At 38.5% G+C, this 16,651-nt stretch overlaps 1 protein-coding gene across 1 annotated transcript in view; it reads left to right on the top strand.

Moving 5' to 3' along the window:
- Positions 1–16,651, top strand: part of LOC134533192 (ectopic P granules protein 5 homolog) — a 147,761-nt gene that overhangs the window by 97,699 nt on the left and 33,411 nt on the right. The window contains exons 21-24 of the mRNA XM_063370564.1: positions 7,993–8,193; positions 9,342–9,473; positions 11,035–11,286; positions 12,372–12,555. Coding sequence (XP_063226634.1) covers positions 7,993–8,193; positions 9,342–9,473; positions 11,035–11,286; positions 12,372–12,555 — 769 coding nt within the window. The remainder of the gene's footprint in view (positions 1–7,992; positions 8,194–9,341; positions 9,474–11,034; positions 11,287–12,371; positions 12,556–16,651) is intronic.

Below are 16,651 nucleotides of genomic sequence, written 5' to 3'. Positions count from 1 at the left end.
CACTGATACACAGTTGCAGCTAATACAACAGCAGTGCAGTAGTACAACAACTAGGTTAGCAGCAGAGTTAACTACCCAGACTAGCCAGCTGAATGACAGGTTAAATCAATTAGCTGAGCAAGCTGCTCAGAACAGCTGTAGTCTGGAAAATATACAATTTACATGCCAGACCATGATTGAAAATGTAGTAATCAATCATACCACAGACATGAGGGAGCAGGTGGACACATTAGTGAAAAGGCAGACAGAGTTTTCAATGGACATAGAGCAGCAGGTAGGCAAGCTACAAGAGAAGGTATTGCAGTTGAGGGTAGACAATCTTACTCGCTCCTCCAGTCACCATGTAGCATTGGCCCCAGCCCTGAACATCAATGCCAATGAAATCCTCAGTAGCTGCGATTCACCGCAAGTTGAGCAACCTGAGCTCCCAATCACACGCTCCAACCCCGCTAACACACACACCACCTTGGATCCCGTTGCATTGATGCACCACCCGGCACGCCAATGGTCAGAGGCGATGCCTAGGTTCTCTGCCCATGAAGGAGAGAATCCAATGAGATTCCTTCGACGTTTCGAGGAATAAGCTGACATGTTCAGGCTAAGTGATACTGAACGCCTGAAATGCATGGCAACTGCACTGAGGGACCATGCGTATTACTGGTGGGAGGTATTACAAAGTACCATCACTTCCTACCAAGAATTCAAAAGCCATTTCAAACAGCAGTTTTGGAATGTGAAAATACAGGGAACATTGAGAGCACGCCTGCATACCGAGCGGTATGATAGCAAGAAGAACCAAACTCTGGAGACACACTTGTCTCAAATGTTCGAGAGGACGCGCTACCTCGAACCAGAGATGGGTGATATTGAGTTCATGGCGATGGTGACCTCCCAGCTACCCATCAAGTACCAAGTACATTTGACAGGGCGTAGCTTCAACAATATCACAGAGTTCCGCGAACAGGTCCTCGCTTTCGACCGGCTGGAGCGGCTGTCCAGGAACAACAATAGTGAGGTGGAGAAAGACCTCAAGCCAGCACATCAGAAGGCAGCACCACTCTACACACCCTGGCAGCGTGGTAACGACGGCGGCAAGGCCAACGTCCACTGCACGTCATGGCAGCCTGCGAAACAGTACCGGACAGGGAAGTGGAAGACCAGGAGGGAATTCCAACCTCAACATCAAGGAAACCGCCAGCCGAAGAAACCCTACACCCACAACCAAAACCAGTGGTGGGGAAAGCATTACCGTCCTGAAGATCCAAATGGAAGGCCACCCAGGTGGGAGTACAGGAGTTACTCTAACCGTCAGCCGCCCAACAATATGCAACAGCATATGTTGCATCCCCCCGTAGCAGACACCGCTCCTGTGAATCAATCACCAGCGAGTTTCTCTACACTCAACCATCCTCCAACCACATCGTATCCCATGCAGCGAGGATATTTTGCTCGGCAGCAGCCGATCCCACCCAACTGCACAGGAACGCAGCCTCAGCAGACTGCGAATTGCAGCTACACTCAAGCTGTAATTGAGGAGCATCAAAATAATTATGCTCAGTAAGATCGGAGGTGTTACCACCGAAATTAATACCGGAATGCGACAAACCAAAACAAGACATGGAGAGGCCAACTCAGGAAGAAATAGAAGAACTGGTACGAGATAAATTAACAAGAGAAGCCGACCTTAGGAAGAAAAGGAAGCCAGCATCCAGGATCCGTAAATTCATTGTAGGAGACTTAGTTCTACGCCGTACAGCACCAACTAGTAACAAGTGGGCTCATCTAGCGAAGAAACTATTTTTATTGTACTCAGGTCCCTACAAAGTAGTAGCTGTGGAGAAATGTAACTGCTACACTCTACAGGACCCTGATACAGGAAAAATTGTAGGGAATTACAATTTGAGTCAGCTTAGGCCTTACAAAACACCTGTGGTGGATTAGAACACCAAATATGTACCATTATTACTTGTGTTATGCTAAAAAAATCATTGTATTGTTTATGTTACTAAGGAAATTTAATTATATATATATCCTCATGAGTTGATAGAGGTAATCCAGGTGTATAGGTACCTCATTGCTTCGATATGGTAATTTATATTCGAAGAATTAGGGTGTTTGTCAGTTGATGATTTTATTCCAACTGATATTTGTGCTTGGAGCATATGTGTTGCCTGAGCGTTGGTTTGGTACATTGTCCTAGAGGGACATACCAAATATTATGTACTGTGTGTACAGTTACTGTGTTGAGACACAGTTATTATCACCCTATTAGTCGAGTTCGACCATATTAGCAATGGATATACACGTGAGGTTTAAATAAAATTTGGCATAAGATGTGTACAAACACTATGTGACATATTACAATGTATAAAAAATGCAACACACAACTAAATACTACATATAATTAATGGCCTAAAGATTAGTTGATTAATATCCTACTAAATGAACACACTTGTTGGCATGAGTACTTACAGTTTGATCCAGGCTACTGCCTTGCCCCTACCTATGCTTCTTCATCGTCTAGTAGTTAATAATGCACTTTAATTGGGTTCCCACAGGACACCCGAAACTATAAGTGGATATCAACTTCATCCACACTCTTATTAATAGGATGTAAAAACACTCCACTTTATATTGAGAAAAAGAAGAAATGAAAGATAAAGAATTTTAAAGATTGTCTTTAATGAACAGCTTTAAAAACATAAACACTATACACTAGCACTCAATCAATAATATTTATCTTAATGTCTCTTCTTGTAAATAAGTGTAGCTATTGTATAACATGTGATGAAGGAAAATATTCACATATGATATGTGAGAAGCATATTAAATATGCTAATATGTTATTGAAAGCCCAATATTATTGACAAATCTCAATTAAGAAATTGAATGTAATTATTTACTAGGTGAGGATATTATGTTGATAACATCCATAAAATGTATTTTATTTATTCATCACCTACAATAAAGGTAAACAATAACCTGTTGTTGTTATTGAAAAACACTATGCAATGTTATTGTTGCAAATACTGTTTATTTATGCATTACCTTATTATTTAACAGAGTTATTATGTGTTCAATTAATGTTTATATTTATTATTAAGTTGTTATGAATTATTAAGTTTATGAGTTTGAGGAATCTCGAGTCATTTAATTTATGTTAGATTAGGGGAGCAAGAGAAGAAGAGGGGTTAGTGATAGCATGAGGCACGATCACAGGACGCTGTATATTCATATCGCGCAAGTGATAAGAACTGTTATAGGACGTGTGATTAACGTGTGTGTGTCTTCTGATTGCCGACGAACTGAACGAGTTTTGTTGCGGTCCCCTTCGACACCGTCTGCAGCAGTAGATGCAGCTGCAGCAGCAGCAGCAGCAGCAGCAGCAGCAGTAGTCCAAGGCACATGTAGAGTCATGTGTTGGACATTTGACTCAGCAGCTCGTACCAGTTGGTACGACCCCAGCGAACACGCCGCAGACCCGGTGGGTCCGCATCAGCACGACACCACGGCATCCATCGTGATGTCATTGGTAACATCAGGTGATGCGATCATCGATGAACAGCACACTGGTCCAGCAGTCTTCACGACGTCGATCGCCTACAACAGGGTATTGTTGGCTGAACCGCCATCCCAGCACTGTGGTTTACACCGCAGTCGACCTCTCTGCTCAGCTGTCACTTACCATGTATGGAGATTGGTGAGCTGTCTTCTACATCCCTGCTTCGCCTAATCAGGTAACTGATATTCCACAACATGTAGACAGATCATGTTTACAAACAACAGTGCGACTGTCCAGCCTACGAAGTGTAGTGTCGTTTGGCAAGAGAATAACGTTTTTCAACTTTCATCGCAATGTTGCCAACTTGTGAAGTAACCAGTTCCAGTTATTAGTTTTACGATCTAAATTGAATTTAACTTTTTGGACAGTGAAATATAAATTTATATCGGGAGCGGCACTGTAATACTACGGTATTATCAGACTAACTGAAACTGTTTATTATTGTTTTACGTTCGAGGTTAATACCGCTTCCCGATACTTTCGGCAGTGTTTTGTTTTGTTCCACGCATGGCGGCGCGCGCATCTCGTGCTGTGTCGTCATGACAACTGCTAAAATAAATAATCGCGCGGCGTTCGGAACAGCTTTAACGAGCCTATGCTTGATTGATATTGACATTTCATTGGCTTCATTAAAAAGGACGCTAACGTGTCGCGGCCGTGATTGGCCCTTTTCAATTAACAATTTAATTTCGGCAAGAGAGAAGAAAGAAGAGTGGAAAATGACGCCATTTAGTGCGTGTGGTAGTGTATTCCCTCTGGGAATATTTTGTTCATGGCGATGCTAATTTCGGCGTTATTGGTCTGGAAATTACGTCAAAATACTGGGCAATATTAATTGACGCCCTGTAATTGAATGCAGAATAATCGCATTCAATTCACGTGAGTGACGAAGTATTTTACGAACGATATTAAGCATCTATAGTTAAGGTATGGTCTGCATCATCGCTATATAATAAAATTGACGTAAATTTTACCGTCAACGTAAACGAACTGTAATTTTATAAACTTTGGATTATTATAAAATTAGTAGAACATTGACTTTCGGCGATTAACGGCAAATTTACTCACATTAGCACAAACTATATGTACACAAGTCCAGAAGTCTTTTGGTTAGGCGTTTCATGCTCGAGCAAGCCGGAGCAAAACCCCAAAACTTTTACTCAGTGAACAATTTCAGGAACTTTATTTATTTTGTATTTTATTCAAGAGTCAGGTTATCTACGACATCCCATAGACTTTATTTAATATTTGTTTGTTTGGTTATTATTTCCATGACTCGAGGTTTCTCATTATGATTAAAACAATAAAATAAGTTTTTTTGTGTTATTTTGTTTTTAATTCTTGATGACCTCTGGCGCCCTAGTATTAAGTCCTGGAATAACGTTCTGAGTAATTAAAAATGGAAAATCTTAGTTTCATCACGTACACGTTTGTGTACACCACTTACATTACAAAACTAATAGTTGGTATCACAATAAAATGAAAAATTAAAAATTTCTCTTCAGTATAGGCTTTGGTGCTTTTCTTATTTACAAACTATAAATACATCCATACAACTGAAGTTATTAACAAGTTTAAAAAAAAAAATGTATTTCACATTATTAACTAGCTACTTTTTCATGTTCTGTGCTCTTTTCCGCATCTCGTCAGTGGGCTTGAAAGCCAGACCTGCAGATGTTCTCATTCTGCAATGCAACAGCGCATTTAACATTGGTGATTCCATTGACAATCTGTGAACAGTTTTAGCCATCTTGAGATTGCTGGAAAAAACCCTTTCCACAGCAGATTTTTCCAGTTGCAGCACCACTCAAAGCCATTACTTTGTACAGATGAGTTTCAACAATCTCAGATGGAAAGAACCTTGCTAACACTACAACCTGTCTAGTGACTGTAACATCAGTTGATTCATCAATCATCAGTGTGAAAAATTGTGTTTTCATTGCATAGGTAACTTAATCTGCAGAGATGTACCCAAAAGTGGAATAATTATCTGGCTAGTTTTAGTGTGAGAACAAGGAAAGTTTCTTGCAATTTCACTATCTGGAAACATTTGAGGGACAAGTTCGTGAAATTATCACTGAGTTTCACAGATAAATTGTTTTCACAAACGAAGTTCGCCCATAACAGTTCCGCATCAATTATTTTATTTGGTTTGGTTACAAAACTCGTCAAAGAACAACTCTGATCAGTAGCTCGTTGGTTTTTCGCATGAACTTGCGTCTTCAAGCCGCCCTTTGTCACGTTCAGTTCCGAGTTGCAAGTCGAACAAAGGGCGGAAAATTCCGTTTTGCCACGCCTCAACCATTTCAATTCTTGCTCCCATTCTTTACGATAACGCTGTTTATAAAGTGACCTGTCTGGCGAAGCCTTACCTTTTTTTCTCCATCACAATCAGCTAAGACAAAAACTACTACTTAAATCACGTAAGAAGTTTGTAAACAAATGCCGCACCTTAAACATTGCAACGGCAAAAAAAAAAAAAAACAATGTTTACTGACGCCATGACACTTCTTAGCGTTTAACTCAACAAACAAAAACATTTCCCCCGAAACCATAGATATTGTACTTCATGAAACGCTATTTGGGAGTAAATGTTTTTGGTTTGTGGTTAAACGATTGGAAGTTCCATGGCGCTACACGTAATGTGAGTGTTTGCTTTACTGTTGGATGCTTGTATGGTTTGACAACTTCAAATAGGTAATTGAATGTAAATATTTACACGAATGAAATTCAAAAATGAAAATATTGGCGAAGCGTCGTAAATATCCGTGAATGTCGCAGTTTATCCGTTAGTCCGTTTTAAGCTTCAAATATCTGTGAAAACGGATAAAGTCCGTAAAAACGGCAGGCCTGCGTTATTATATAAAAAAATTATGAAGCATGTACTGATTTGGAAAACTTACTTTATATTCATGAACATGGATGCATTGTCGCTACATTGGCATTAAATAAGGCACAAATCACAGATGTATTCTCAGAATATGCTAAAAAATAAAATAAAGCACATTTAGGATCTAGACTAGTAATATGAATCTTGTTTTTTTAATAACTTTACCGAGAAATCTGTTACTTAGTGATACAACAATAATGCCGACTTTCATCACAAGTTACGGTCGCACATGTAGTAATGACAATGAAATAATGAATGACAAAAATTAATACATTATACAATTATTATTTTAATCGCGATTCAATTTTAAATATTCTGATACACGTTCTGTTTATGAATTTTTTTTTAGTACCAAGTTTGGTTTGTGTAGACTACCAACGTTAAAATATGTATTATCTGAGAATTCCATGATGGCCAACCAATGAATTTGTTAGCCAATCATTTTGAGCAACACAAAAAATAACTAATATTAATATAAAGAATTTTAATGGGCATATATATCACTATGAGGCTTAATTTTAAAAGACGCACAACAATATTTATTATGGCCTAAAACCATTGAAGCCAAGATGGTGCCTTTCAGTTTCCATTAAATATTTCAGGAAAGCGTTTATCTTCATTTGGGACTTTAAACAAATGTCAAGTTGGTAACTACAAAATATTGTTCCGTTGGATGTTGAATTTCGTTTTCCGATTTCCGTGGATACATGAATCACTGTACTCACAGATAATGCCTGAATGCCTTAAATCCACCAAGTCGGATTCTACAGCAATTGATGTGACCAGATTCTTACGTGATCCTACAGTTAACCCAGAAATAAACATCCTCGGATACTGGAAAACTCAGTCTGCGTGTTCACCCAGGCTACATAAACTGTCCAAAAAATATTTGTGTTCACCACCTGCGACAGTGTTCTCTGAACGTTTTTTCAGCACTGCAGGAAACATATGTGACCAAAAACGGAATCGTCTTGATCCAGACGGTGTCAAAATCCTTGTTTTTTTAAATACAAATTTAAAGGGTTAAATAATTCTGCATAATGTTTAACTTTTTCTCTTAACTTATAAATTATTTTATAATTAACCCTTGAGATCTGGATTCGGATTCGAGGGGTGGATTCGAGGTACTGTTTGGTATTCGAATTCAATATTCGGATTCGGGAAAAATGGGATTCGACCCATCACTATTTTTTTTTAATCCTTTTCAGCAATTTTGTATCACGGTTTCATTTTTAAATAAGCTTGTATTTTTTTACTGCAAAAAAAAATAGGGTGATTTTTTTTGCAGATTTATATTTAGTATGAAGAATTTGGAACACAATATTGTGATTAGTATGTATACATATGTGCAAGCAGCCATTTTCTTTAATACATACTCCAGTTGATAATTGAAATATAGGCTCATTGATAAAAGTATCATGCGAGAACTGCATGCCAGTTGAGTGGCTTGCACGCGGGGGTGAAGAGGTGCACTCTCCCCCCCCCCCTGGCACGGCACTGCGGGTGCGCGCAGTATAACGGCAGTGCTGGCACGGCGCAGGTGTTCGTGAGCGGGCAGGAGGGCGAGTGCCTGCGGCTCCTGGCCACCGTGACGCAGCAGCCGAGCCTGGCCGGTCTGCTGGGACCCCACTTCACGCCCACCGTCGCCGGCACCATCACCTTCCTGCAGCTGTACGCCCTCGTCGTCGACACTGCCTGCCAGAAGGCCCTCCCGGAGCTCTGCTTCGTGCTGCTGTCCAAGGTCCGTCCCGTCTGTAGTGCTTCCACCTCCATCCACAGTGTGTATGGACATAGCTGTCAGGAATAAGGCTGATAGGTCCATGTCTTATGGCTCATTAAATTAAGATGGACAAGTTTTTTGAAAAACACAGTTGGTTAATAAAATTTGACTTGTGCTGCTTGTAGAAAGAGCTCTGTTGCATATTTTAACATTTTAAATATAATAGTGTTAGACCACTACAGCGTCTTGTCCAAGCATTTGTTTACATTTGACGTGTTGTTAAAATAGTGATTTTAATAAACAGTTAAATAGTTTTGTGAGTGTTGCAGACGTTGAAGACTAATTTTAGCTTTCAGGGAGAGTTTTGGGTGTAATATATAACGTACGTAATTTTATGTTTTATAGCTAACTATAGTAGGTATATTAGAAAATTATAAATATCAGTGTGTGATGTAGATTTTGGCTTTTCCAATGCTGCGGGCATTGTATATGACTTTTTTTTTTTCTTAAATTGCCGTGCCTAGAAGTATTTTACTGCTTTATTTCATTAAGGACGTGAGTTGCAAATATTGGGCTTATAAAATCATTTTCATATTTACTGTCAGTATTAGATAGGAATGAGGATGCATACCAATGATTGCAAATAACTGCTGTCTCACTGCAGTCTTGTTAAAAGAAATATAGTAAATACATTTTATATCTCAAAAATATTTTTGCCAACTCACATGTGATTGATGTAAAGGTAGGGAGATAGGCCAAAAATATGATATACTAGTAAAGTAGGTAAGCTTGATTGTTGAACCGATTCAAAAGGCTTAAATTCGAATTGGCTCAAGTTTTCAAACTTTGGCCCATCTCTAGTAGTATCTGCAGAAATTTGCCCGTTTCACATAATTGATGTATGTAAAGAAGATATTAATGAGGTTCATAGCAGTTTTAATTATTTATTTTTGGTGAAGTATATGAAATATGCTGAAAGTAAATTGTAAGCAGGGCTTCGCAACTATGCAACATGTGCTGTTATGAAATTGTTTTTTCTCTATGCTTATATATTTTAATTTTTTTGTTCCACCTAATGGTTTTGATCATTGAATGGTACAATATTATATTGGTTTAGTGCATAAAGATGTTACATGTGATATTTTTCACATTTGGTATAATTATTCCAGTTTGATGTTGCGCGGTGGTTGATTTTGCGCCGACCACGACTCAGTGAGCGGTCACAGTTCATCGAGCTAGTGGGTAAAGCTCTCTCCTTTGCTGGTGTCAGTCCTGATGACCGCTATCTCATGCTGTATGAGGTGAGTTACTGGAAAAATATATTTTTGGTCTGTTCAGATAATTATTCTAAAGATAATAACACCCAAAATTGTGTGCTGAGTTCATAATAATAGTATTAGTATTTTCTTTATTTTTTTATGTTTATCCTCCCCTTTAGCCCTTGTTTTAATTTAATTAGTATGTTTTCATTATATGAAAATGCTAGACAATTCTGAGGTGCTGCTGCAGTCTTGTATTAAACCACAACCATCTGACAGTTACATGAGCAAGTCCATATCGCTAGCTGTAGAGAGTTCTTGCTCAGGAATCTATAGTTGCAAGAACTTGTAAGAACTGATTGGTACATTCACTTTAAGCTGCTTTTTTGTAGTTAGTTCTTGTGCTAAATTAGTAGTGTTGGTATACTTTGTGATAAGCGTAAATAAATCTAGTTGTACATAAACAAATAACCTGGGGTGGAACAATTTATGTGGTGGGTGCACTTGATCCTCATGCCTTTATATTTAACAGCTTGGCTCGAACTCAAATAGCAACAGCAGGTTTTGTATAGGCGAGGTTGAGAAACAAATTAGAATGCAAGGACAGTGCTATTTTAGTTAATGGAGTTAAGACATTTTTAGGAATTTATAATACATATTTTAATGTTATTGTAAATAATATCCTACAAGACAGATAAAAAGTGATCAGGTAGGTTGTATAGTTCTTAATAAGTTTTTGTGTTTTCATAGATTGTGTGATGTTAGAATATGCTTGAACTTAAAAATTAGCATCTCCTTGATATAATAGTTCATTTATACTTTTAATTGCCTGTACCGCAAAAGCTTGTTTCCTTTGGGTTTGTAAGAAAGTATTTGCAAAGAAAATTTCTTAACAAAAGCCTTAGGTACTCGCTTTCCTCTTAAACCATTTTTTAGTATTGTGATTGAAGCCAATATTTCTGTTTCATGTTTCAGCAGCTGTTCAAGCTTCTCAGAATTCTGTAACCAACCATATTGAACCATATCGTTGTGCCAATTATGGGTCTGTCTGTCTATATGTCTATCACCTAAATAGCCCATGCTTTTGAGCTCGTTAGTGGTATAAAATACAAACAGAAACTAGTACTAATTTGAACAGAATACTTGTGTGTTGCATTCAGAACAGATGTCAAATATTTTTTGCATATGTCTGAAGTAGTAATTTAAAGCATTCATTAAGTAGTGTCGGAGGGGGGGGGGGGGGGGGGGGAGTTTGGCAGCATAAATAGAGATCTTGGACACCACCACGTGGATGGGCATGTGGACCCGGCTATCGACTCTGTCCCTGGGCCGTGACGTGGCCCATGGGGAGCTAGGCTCTTGCTAGAAGTTTTTTGATAATCACACATTTCATACAGCACAACTAGGTATTGTATTACTAGTATAAAGTTATAGATGATGTCTCTCCTTCACTGACCAATCTCTGTATTCATGAATATTGTTGAACATACATATGCGACAAATGTTTGTAGATGTTTTGCAGCTGCTACATTTTGGTAAGGAAAACAAACACAATTAAAAATTGTGGCATGGTGTGTACAATGCGTGTGATCTTTGGGAATAGGTGTACCGGAAGCATCTGAGGTTGATTCTTCTCCATGACTTCCCCGAGCACTACGGCGAAGTGCTAAACCTCATGCTGAAAGCCAGCGAAAACCAGAGCTTCTCCATCGACATCTGGTTCGACATGTTGAACACGCTGATCGCGGGCAAGGAACCGATTCAGCGCCGCTTCAGGCCGGGCCTCAATGTGGGCAAGGTCAAGGAAGAGATCCGGAAGTATGCTACTGAGCAGGTGCTGCTTGCTCACGATGAGGTAACAGCTCATTTTGGATTTTCGTGCATTGCAGGGACCTTGTTTGTTTAACTTGTTAACCTGCAAGATTTTTTTAGTCAACAGATAGCTTGTCATTGTATATTTATTCATGTGATTTAATGAGAAAGTATTTTTTTTGTAGATGTGTACCTATGGCTTTTAAAGGTTTTAAAGACTTACTATATAAGGAGAGTTTACCTAAACATATATTTTTTATTATGGTTATTATTACATTCAATTAACTGTAAGCCACATTCCATGGAAAACAAGTATAAATACGCTCACTCTGCACTGTTAATTGCTATTTTATTGTCCTTTACGTGGCCTGCAATGCTGTCACTCTTACTATAGCCTGTGAACTTTTGCTGCCCTCCTTGCTGGTCCCCCGGAGAGTGAAGTGGCGGTCAGGTGTATTTCCTTTTGCGTTGTGCCGCCACAGGACAGCTCGGTGGTGGGCTCAGAGCGCCAGGTTCCTCCGACGGAGGGGCTGGGCAGTGCAGTCTGGGTGCTTCTCCACTCGAACAGGGGCCTCGAAGGTTGGGGGAGCGCCGCTGGTCTCGTTCGCTGCAGCTGCGCGGCAACCCGGTGCTTGGGCAGGTCTCGTCTCCCCTCTTTGGCCAACCAGGCTGGGAGGCTTCCTGCCTTTTTACTCCCCCCTCTCTCATTATTCCCCCTTCCCCCAGTGATGATAGGGCATAAGGGCAGGCAGGACGCACAGTGCAGTATGCTGTTGTAAGCGATCAGTTCGGGTCAGAAAACTATGACTATACCAATTACTGGATTTCCAAAACCGTCATCTAGAGAAAATTTTCAAGTTGTGTTCACATTTGTAGGATAAACTGATGAACACGTACTACTAAAGGCTATACATTGAGGCTTATGGCGACAGGACCTTCCAGGTTATAGTGGGCTCTGAACCAATTTCGTAACTTCTTAATGCTCATAAATTTGAATCATGGCCTGTGTGTTGATCCCACACATGACCCTTGTTATGTGAGGATAATGTGTTAGTGTTCTAGGCACCAAGGACCATATTGTAAGGAGGTTTCATTGCACAGCTGTATGTGGTGTTTGAACGTGCACAGCTCCGGGAGACCGTGACCCTGCTGGCGAGCCACTTCCTGAAGGAGCGGCTGCAGTACGGACTCTACGGGCTGTACCCCAAGTACCGACTCTACATAGAGCCACTCACCATCTTCTTGGGCATGATGGGCCACGCACTCGTCGTCAGCACCCTGCAGAGGGACAGCGGTTCTCTGTCCGACAAACGTAACTCAGCCTGTGACTCTGCTTGACAACTATTAGAGTTGATTTGATTTAATACAATTTCTTGGACATATGCCATTGCAGTTTTGCACTGTTTGTCATGGGAAAAATTCATAAATGCAAAATAATAAATAAAAAATGAAAACATAAACCCACAGAAAACAAGCCTAAATCGGCTGATGTCAAACAAATAAACTCAACAATGAACCTAAACAAGTATTATAGACAACATAACGGCAGCTCAAAAGAAGACATTTAAACTTAAATATCAGATAGCTCAAGAATTCCATAGAAGGAATTTAGTCATAACAAAAATAATAACAGTACAGACGAACACAAAGGACTAACAACGATAAGACAGTTTCAACAATAACAGTAAGTGTAGACAGACAACAACAAACTGACGAACACAGTAGGTTTCCTATGACAAAGCAGTTGGAACGTTTCAGGAACTGGTATCTGTTCCCATCATCAGGCACGAACAGATTAATCATCTTTTAATTTTTTATTTCTTATTTTGCATTTACCAATTTTTCCCATGACAAACAGTGCAAAACTGCAATGGTGTATGTCCAAGAAATTGTATTAAATAAAAATTCCCCATCACACAAATCATTTAAAGAACGTATTTAAATTCAGTTATGCAGAAAGAGACCATCACTCAAAAAATAATAAAATTACTTCTGACCAACTCAACATTTAAGTGTTTGAATGAAATTAAAGATCTCTCTCTCATAATACTTATAGCTGCCATAATAACCAACTGTTTTTCTTTGATTACCTTGTTTTATCGCATAATTGTCGCACATTTAGTACTAAAATCAAGTTTGAAATGTAGGGGTGCTAATTTTGTGCAAAAGAAGCATTTTTTGTTAGGTAAAGTTATTCATAAAAACAAAACCTATTCATGGAAAGTACGTTTATTTAAAAAAAAATATTTTGTTTAAATTAAATAGAAAAACAAAAACAGTCACCCAAACGTGAGCCAAATCTAATGCATAATTATTTTCATAGTACACACCACGAAAGAGTACGGGCTATCAAATGTACTTAACTCGGCTCTAGACAGAGTGCATGCAATGCATGCAATTGGCGAGCTTTCGGTATTGATATTTGACTACGTGCGCACACTCTGTACGGGAATCAACATATCCAAACATGACCGTTGCCAACTAGTGCTGGCTACATTTTTATGAGCGGTACACAGCTGCGACTAAGATGAACAGATAGAGGTTATAACATTTCAAAACGTCTTTAAAAGAAAATTTACACATGAGACAACTTTGTATTTCTGATATCTAAATAATTAAGTGGTAATATCCAAAGGAATATTAGATTTCACTTTTAAAATACAGTGTTTTATACGGGAAAACTACCTACACAAAGTGCTCAGAATCCAACAGCAAGATCAAAAACATATTCAAGAATTTTCTTCTCTAAATTTTGATGCCCTAAAATAACGCTGCGACGACTGTGTGATATAAAACACTAGGGATGTGGGAATCCTTGATTTTCAGTTCGATTCGAATCCCTGGCAATATTTGAGATATGAATTCGATTCCGAATACCTATTAAGCACAGAATAATTAAAAATAACTGATTAATTTAAAACTAATGTGTGTTCTCTTTTTTTTAACTGTAACTTCTGTCAATTATTTATTACACTGAGATTAAAATGTTTATAATTATGTAAACTTAATTAATAAAAAACACTTTAAAATATGAAAACCAAAACATATTTGATTCTCCAACTCAATCGTAATAAACTGCACGCCACAGGGAAATCTCAGTTTTATAAACATTTCAGCAAAAGAAACAATTTTTCTCTAATAAATAACCAAGACTTTTTTTCTTGTAGGTATGTAATTGTTTTTAGTTTATAGTTTGCTATAAGACTAAATTCATAATTATAGTTTAAGCCCTCGAAATCTCGAAATTCTTTTAATGTCACTGTGTTAATTATTTAATCGTTCTTTGAGAAATCATATTATAAATACTTATGTAATAGTAACCTAATTATATTTTTCACTGCTAGTACTTTTGAGCCGTATTAAATTAATTTATAACTTTTGTGAATATTCGTGATACTGTTCGAATCCATGTACGTACAACGATTCCGGGTTCGGGTAATTGTGGATTCAAACTGTACCCGAAAATATCGGGTACTCGCACATCCCTATAGAACACAGTAGCTTAGAGTTCACAAAATATGCGCTGGGGCTCTCAGGGCCGCCACCTAGCATCACAAAGGGTGCTGCAGCTTTCCCCTCTCTCCCCCCCCCCCCCCCCCACCCACACAATCACTCGAGCAATTGACTGACGTATGGATGACTTGCGTAGCAACACAAGTGAGCATAACTGTATACAGTTATTTTAAATCCTTTCCACCATCTCTTTTTATTTATAAAATTGCCTGATTATAAACATTGCCAAAGTTCAATTATAATTATAAATTTTAATTTTACTTTAAAATCGAATTTAGACATTATAGTTTGTGTGTTTTATGCTAAACTGTTTAATTGAACAATTTTTGGAAAGAACCTCATATTGAATTAAATTTGGGACACAGCCAGAAGTCTCTAGATTTAGGGAGTTGCATGTCTAGATGTATGGGAACCCCTGGGTTCGCTTATCAATATGTATGTTGAGAGTATATATTTGAGACTAGTTCTCAGGTTTGACTGCTGTGGGTTGGATGGCTTCTACATAGCACTACAGGTTTAGTGTTGGGATAACTTTAGCATTTCATATACTGGTTCGGATTGAATATTTTCACATACTTTTTAAGAGCATTTAAATTAGCTTCATATTATTTTCTTTGTTTATCCGGTTTTGTATATATTTACTTGGACACACGACAACTGAGTTTGTGATTGTATAACAGTTATAAATGATTACTGCACTCTAGTGGGTAAAAATTAAACTAACATGGTGGTAGGGCATGCTAGCAGATGAAAACAATACGTCAGATCTAAGATGGCTGCCTCCAAAAGACGAAAACAAGATAGTGGACGTGATTAACACACACAAAAATCATTGTAAACACAATATATCTGAATTTAGAGTGTAATAATCCTGTGTTACAATTAATGTCTAACTTATACCAACATAAGATCAAAAAAAAATTTTTCTGGTCAAACTTTCATACCCTTAGTTTTGTTACATTAATGTTTATTAATGAAACATGTCAATCTTTTAAATTAACTCTAAACAGTGAGCATGAGTATTATAGTTTTACATCAATTAATGCAGTAACAATATATAACATGTAAAATAATGTCTGTTAAAAACATGAAGAAAACATAAATAAAAACACAAAATTCTGTGTTGAGATAAATTATGTTCCTATTTCCTATATACCTTCACTTCAAGGAATTGACTTATCATATTTACCTACAGAACAGTCGCCTCTGCATATGAGTTGTACCCTTAATTGCAAGTTTAGAGCCAAAAAATCTAAAATTTTCACCGAAAGGGTCGCCCCTGTGTATGGGTCACACCATATATCTGTTTTCACTAGAGTTACGTGGATACAAGTGAAGTGTTCCTTTTCTCAGCTTATTGGCACGTAAGAAATATGATTCTGGCATTGACCCTCGGCTCTTCTTTGTCGTCGGCAGGAGGGTGTGAGGTGGCCCACTTCCCCCTACCCCTCATATTTACATCCCCCACGAATTCCCACACTTCCTATGAAGACAAAGAAGAGAGAAGAGGCGGCAAGCTACTCTTTGTCAGTTCCTTCTATAAAAACTAGCACGCATGTTACCATGAGACTGGAGGAACATAAAATGTGCACTTATAAAACCAACGATGGCTGCAGTTTTGTCATGGTATGTTCAGTTGAAAACATGGAAAATCTTAATCAAAAACAATAATTATTGGGCACAGTTGCATCATGGACACCTGTCAAGATAGACATGTTAATTGTGTGGGTGCCAGTTCTTGGGACATTTACGAAGAGAGGGAGGGAACACCGTCAACACTGCCACATGGTCTCATGCACACACATGCACGCACACTCTTGCTCCCTCTCTTCCTCTTCTCTCCTCGTTCTCCCAGCACAGTAGACACGTCATTTGCCGGCGCTGTGACCGATCGA

The sequence above is a fragment of the Bacillus rossius genome, chromosome 6, assembly GCF_032445375.1.
Source record: "Bacillus rossius redtenbacheri isolate Brsri chromosome 6, Brsri_v3, whole genome shotgun sequence".
Taxonomy (NCBI): Eukaryota; Metazoa; Arthropoda; class Insecta; order Phasmatodea; family Bacillidae; genus Bacillus; species Bacillus rossius.
This window is presented reverse-complemented; position numbering and strand designations above follow the sequence as displayed.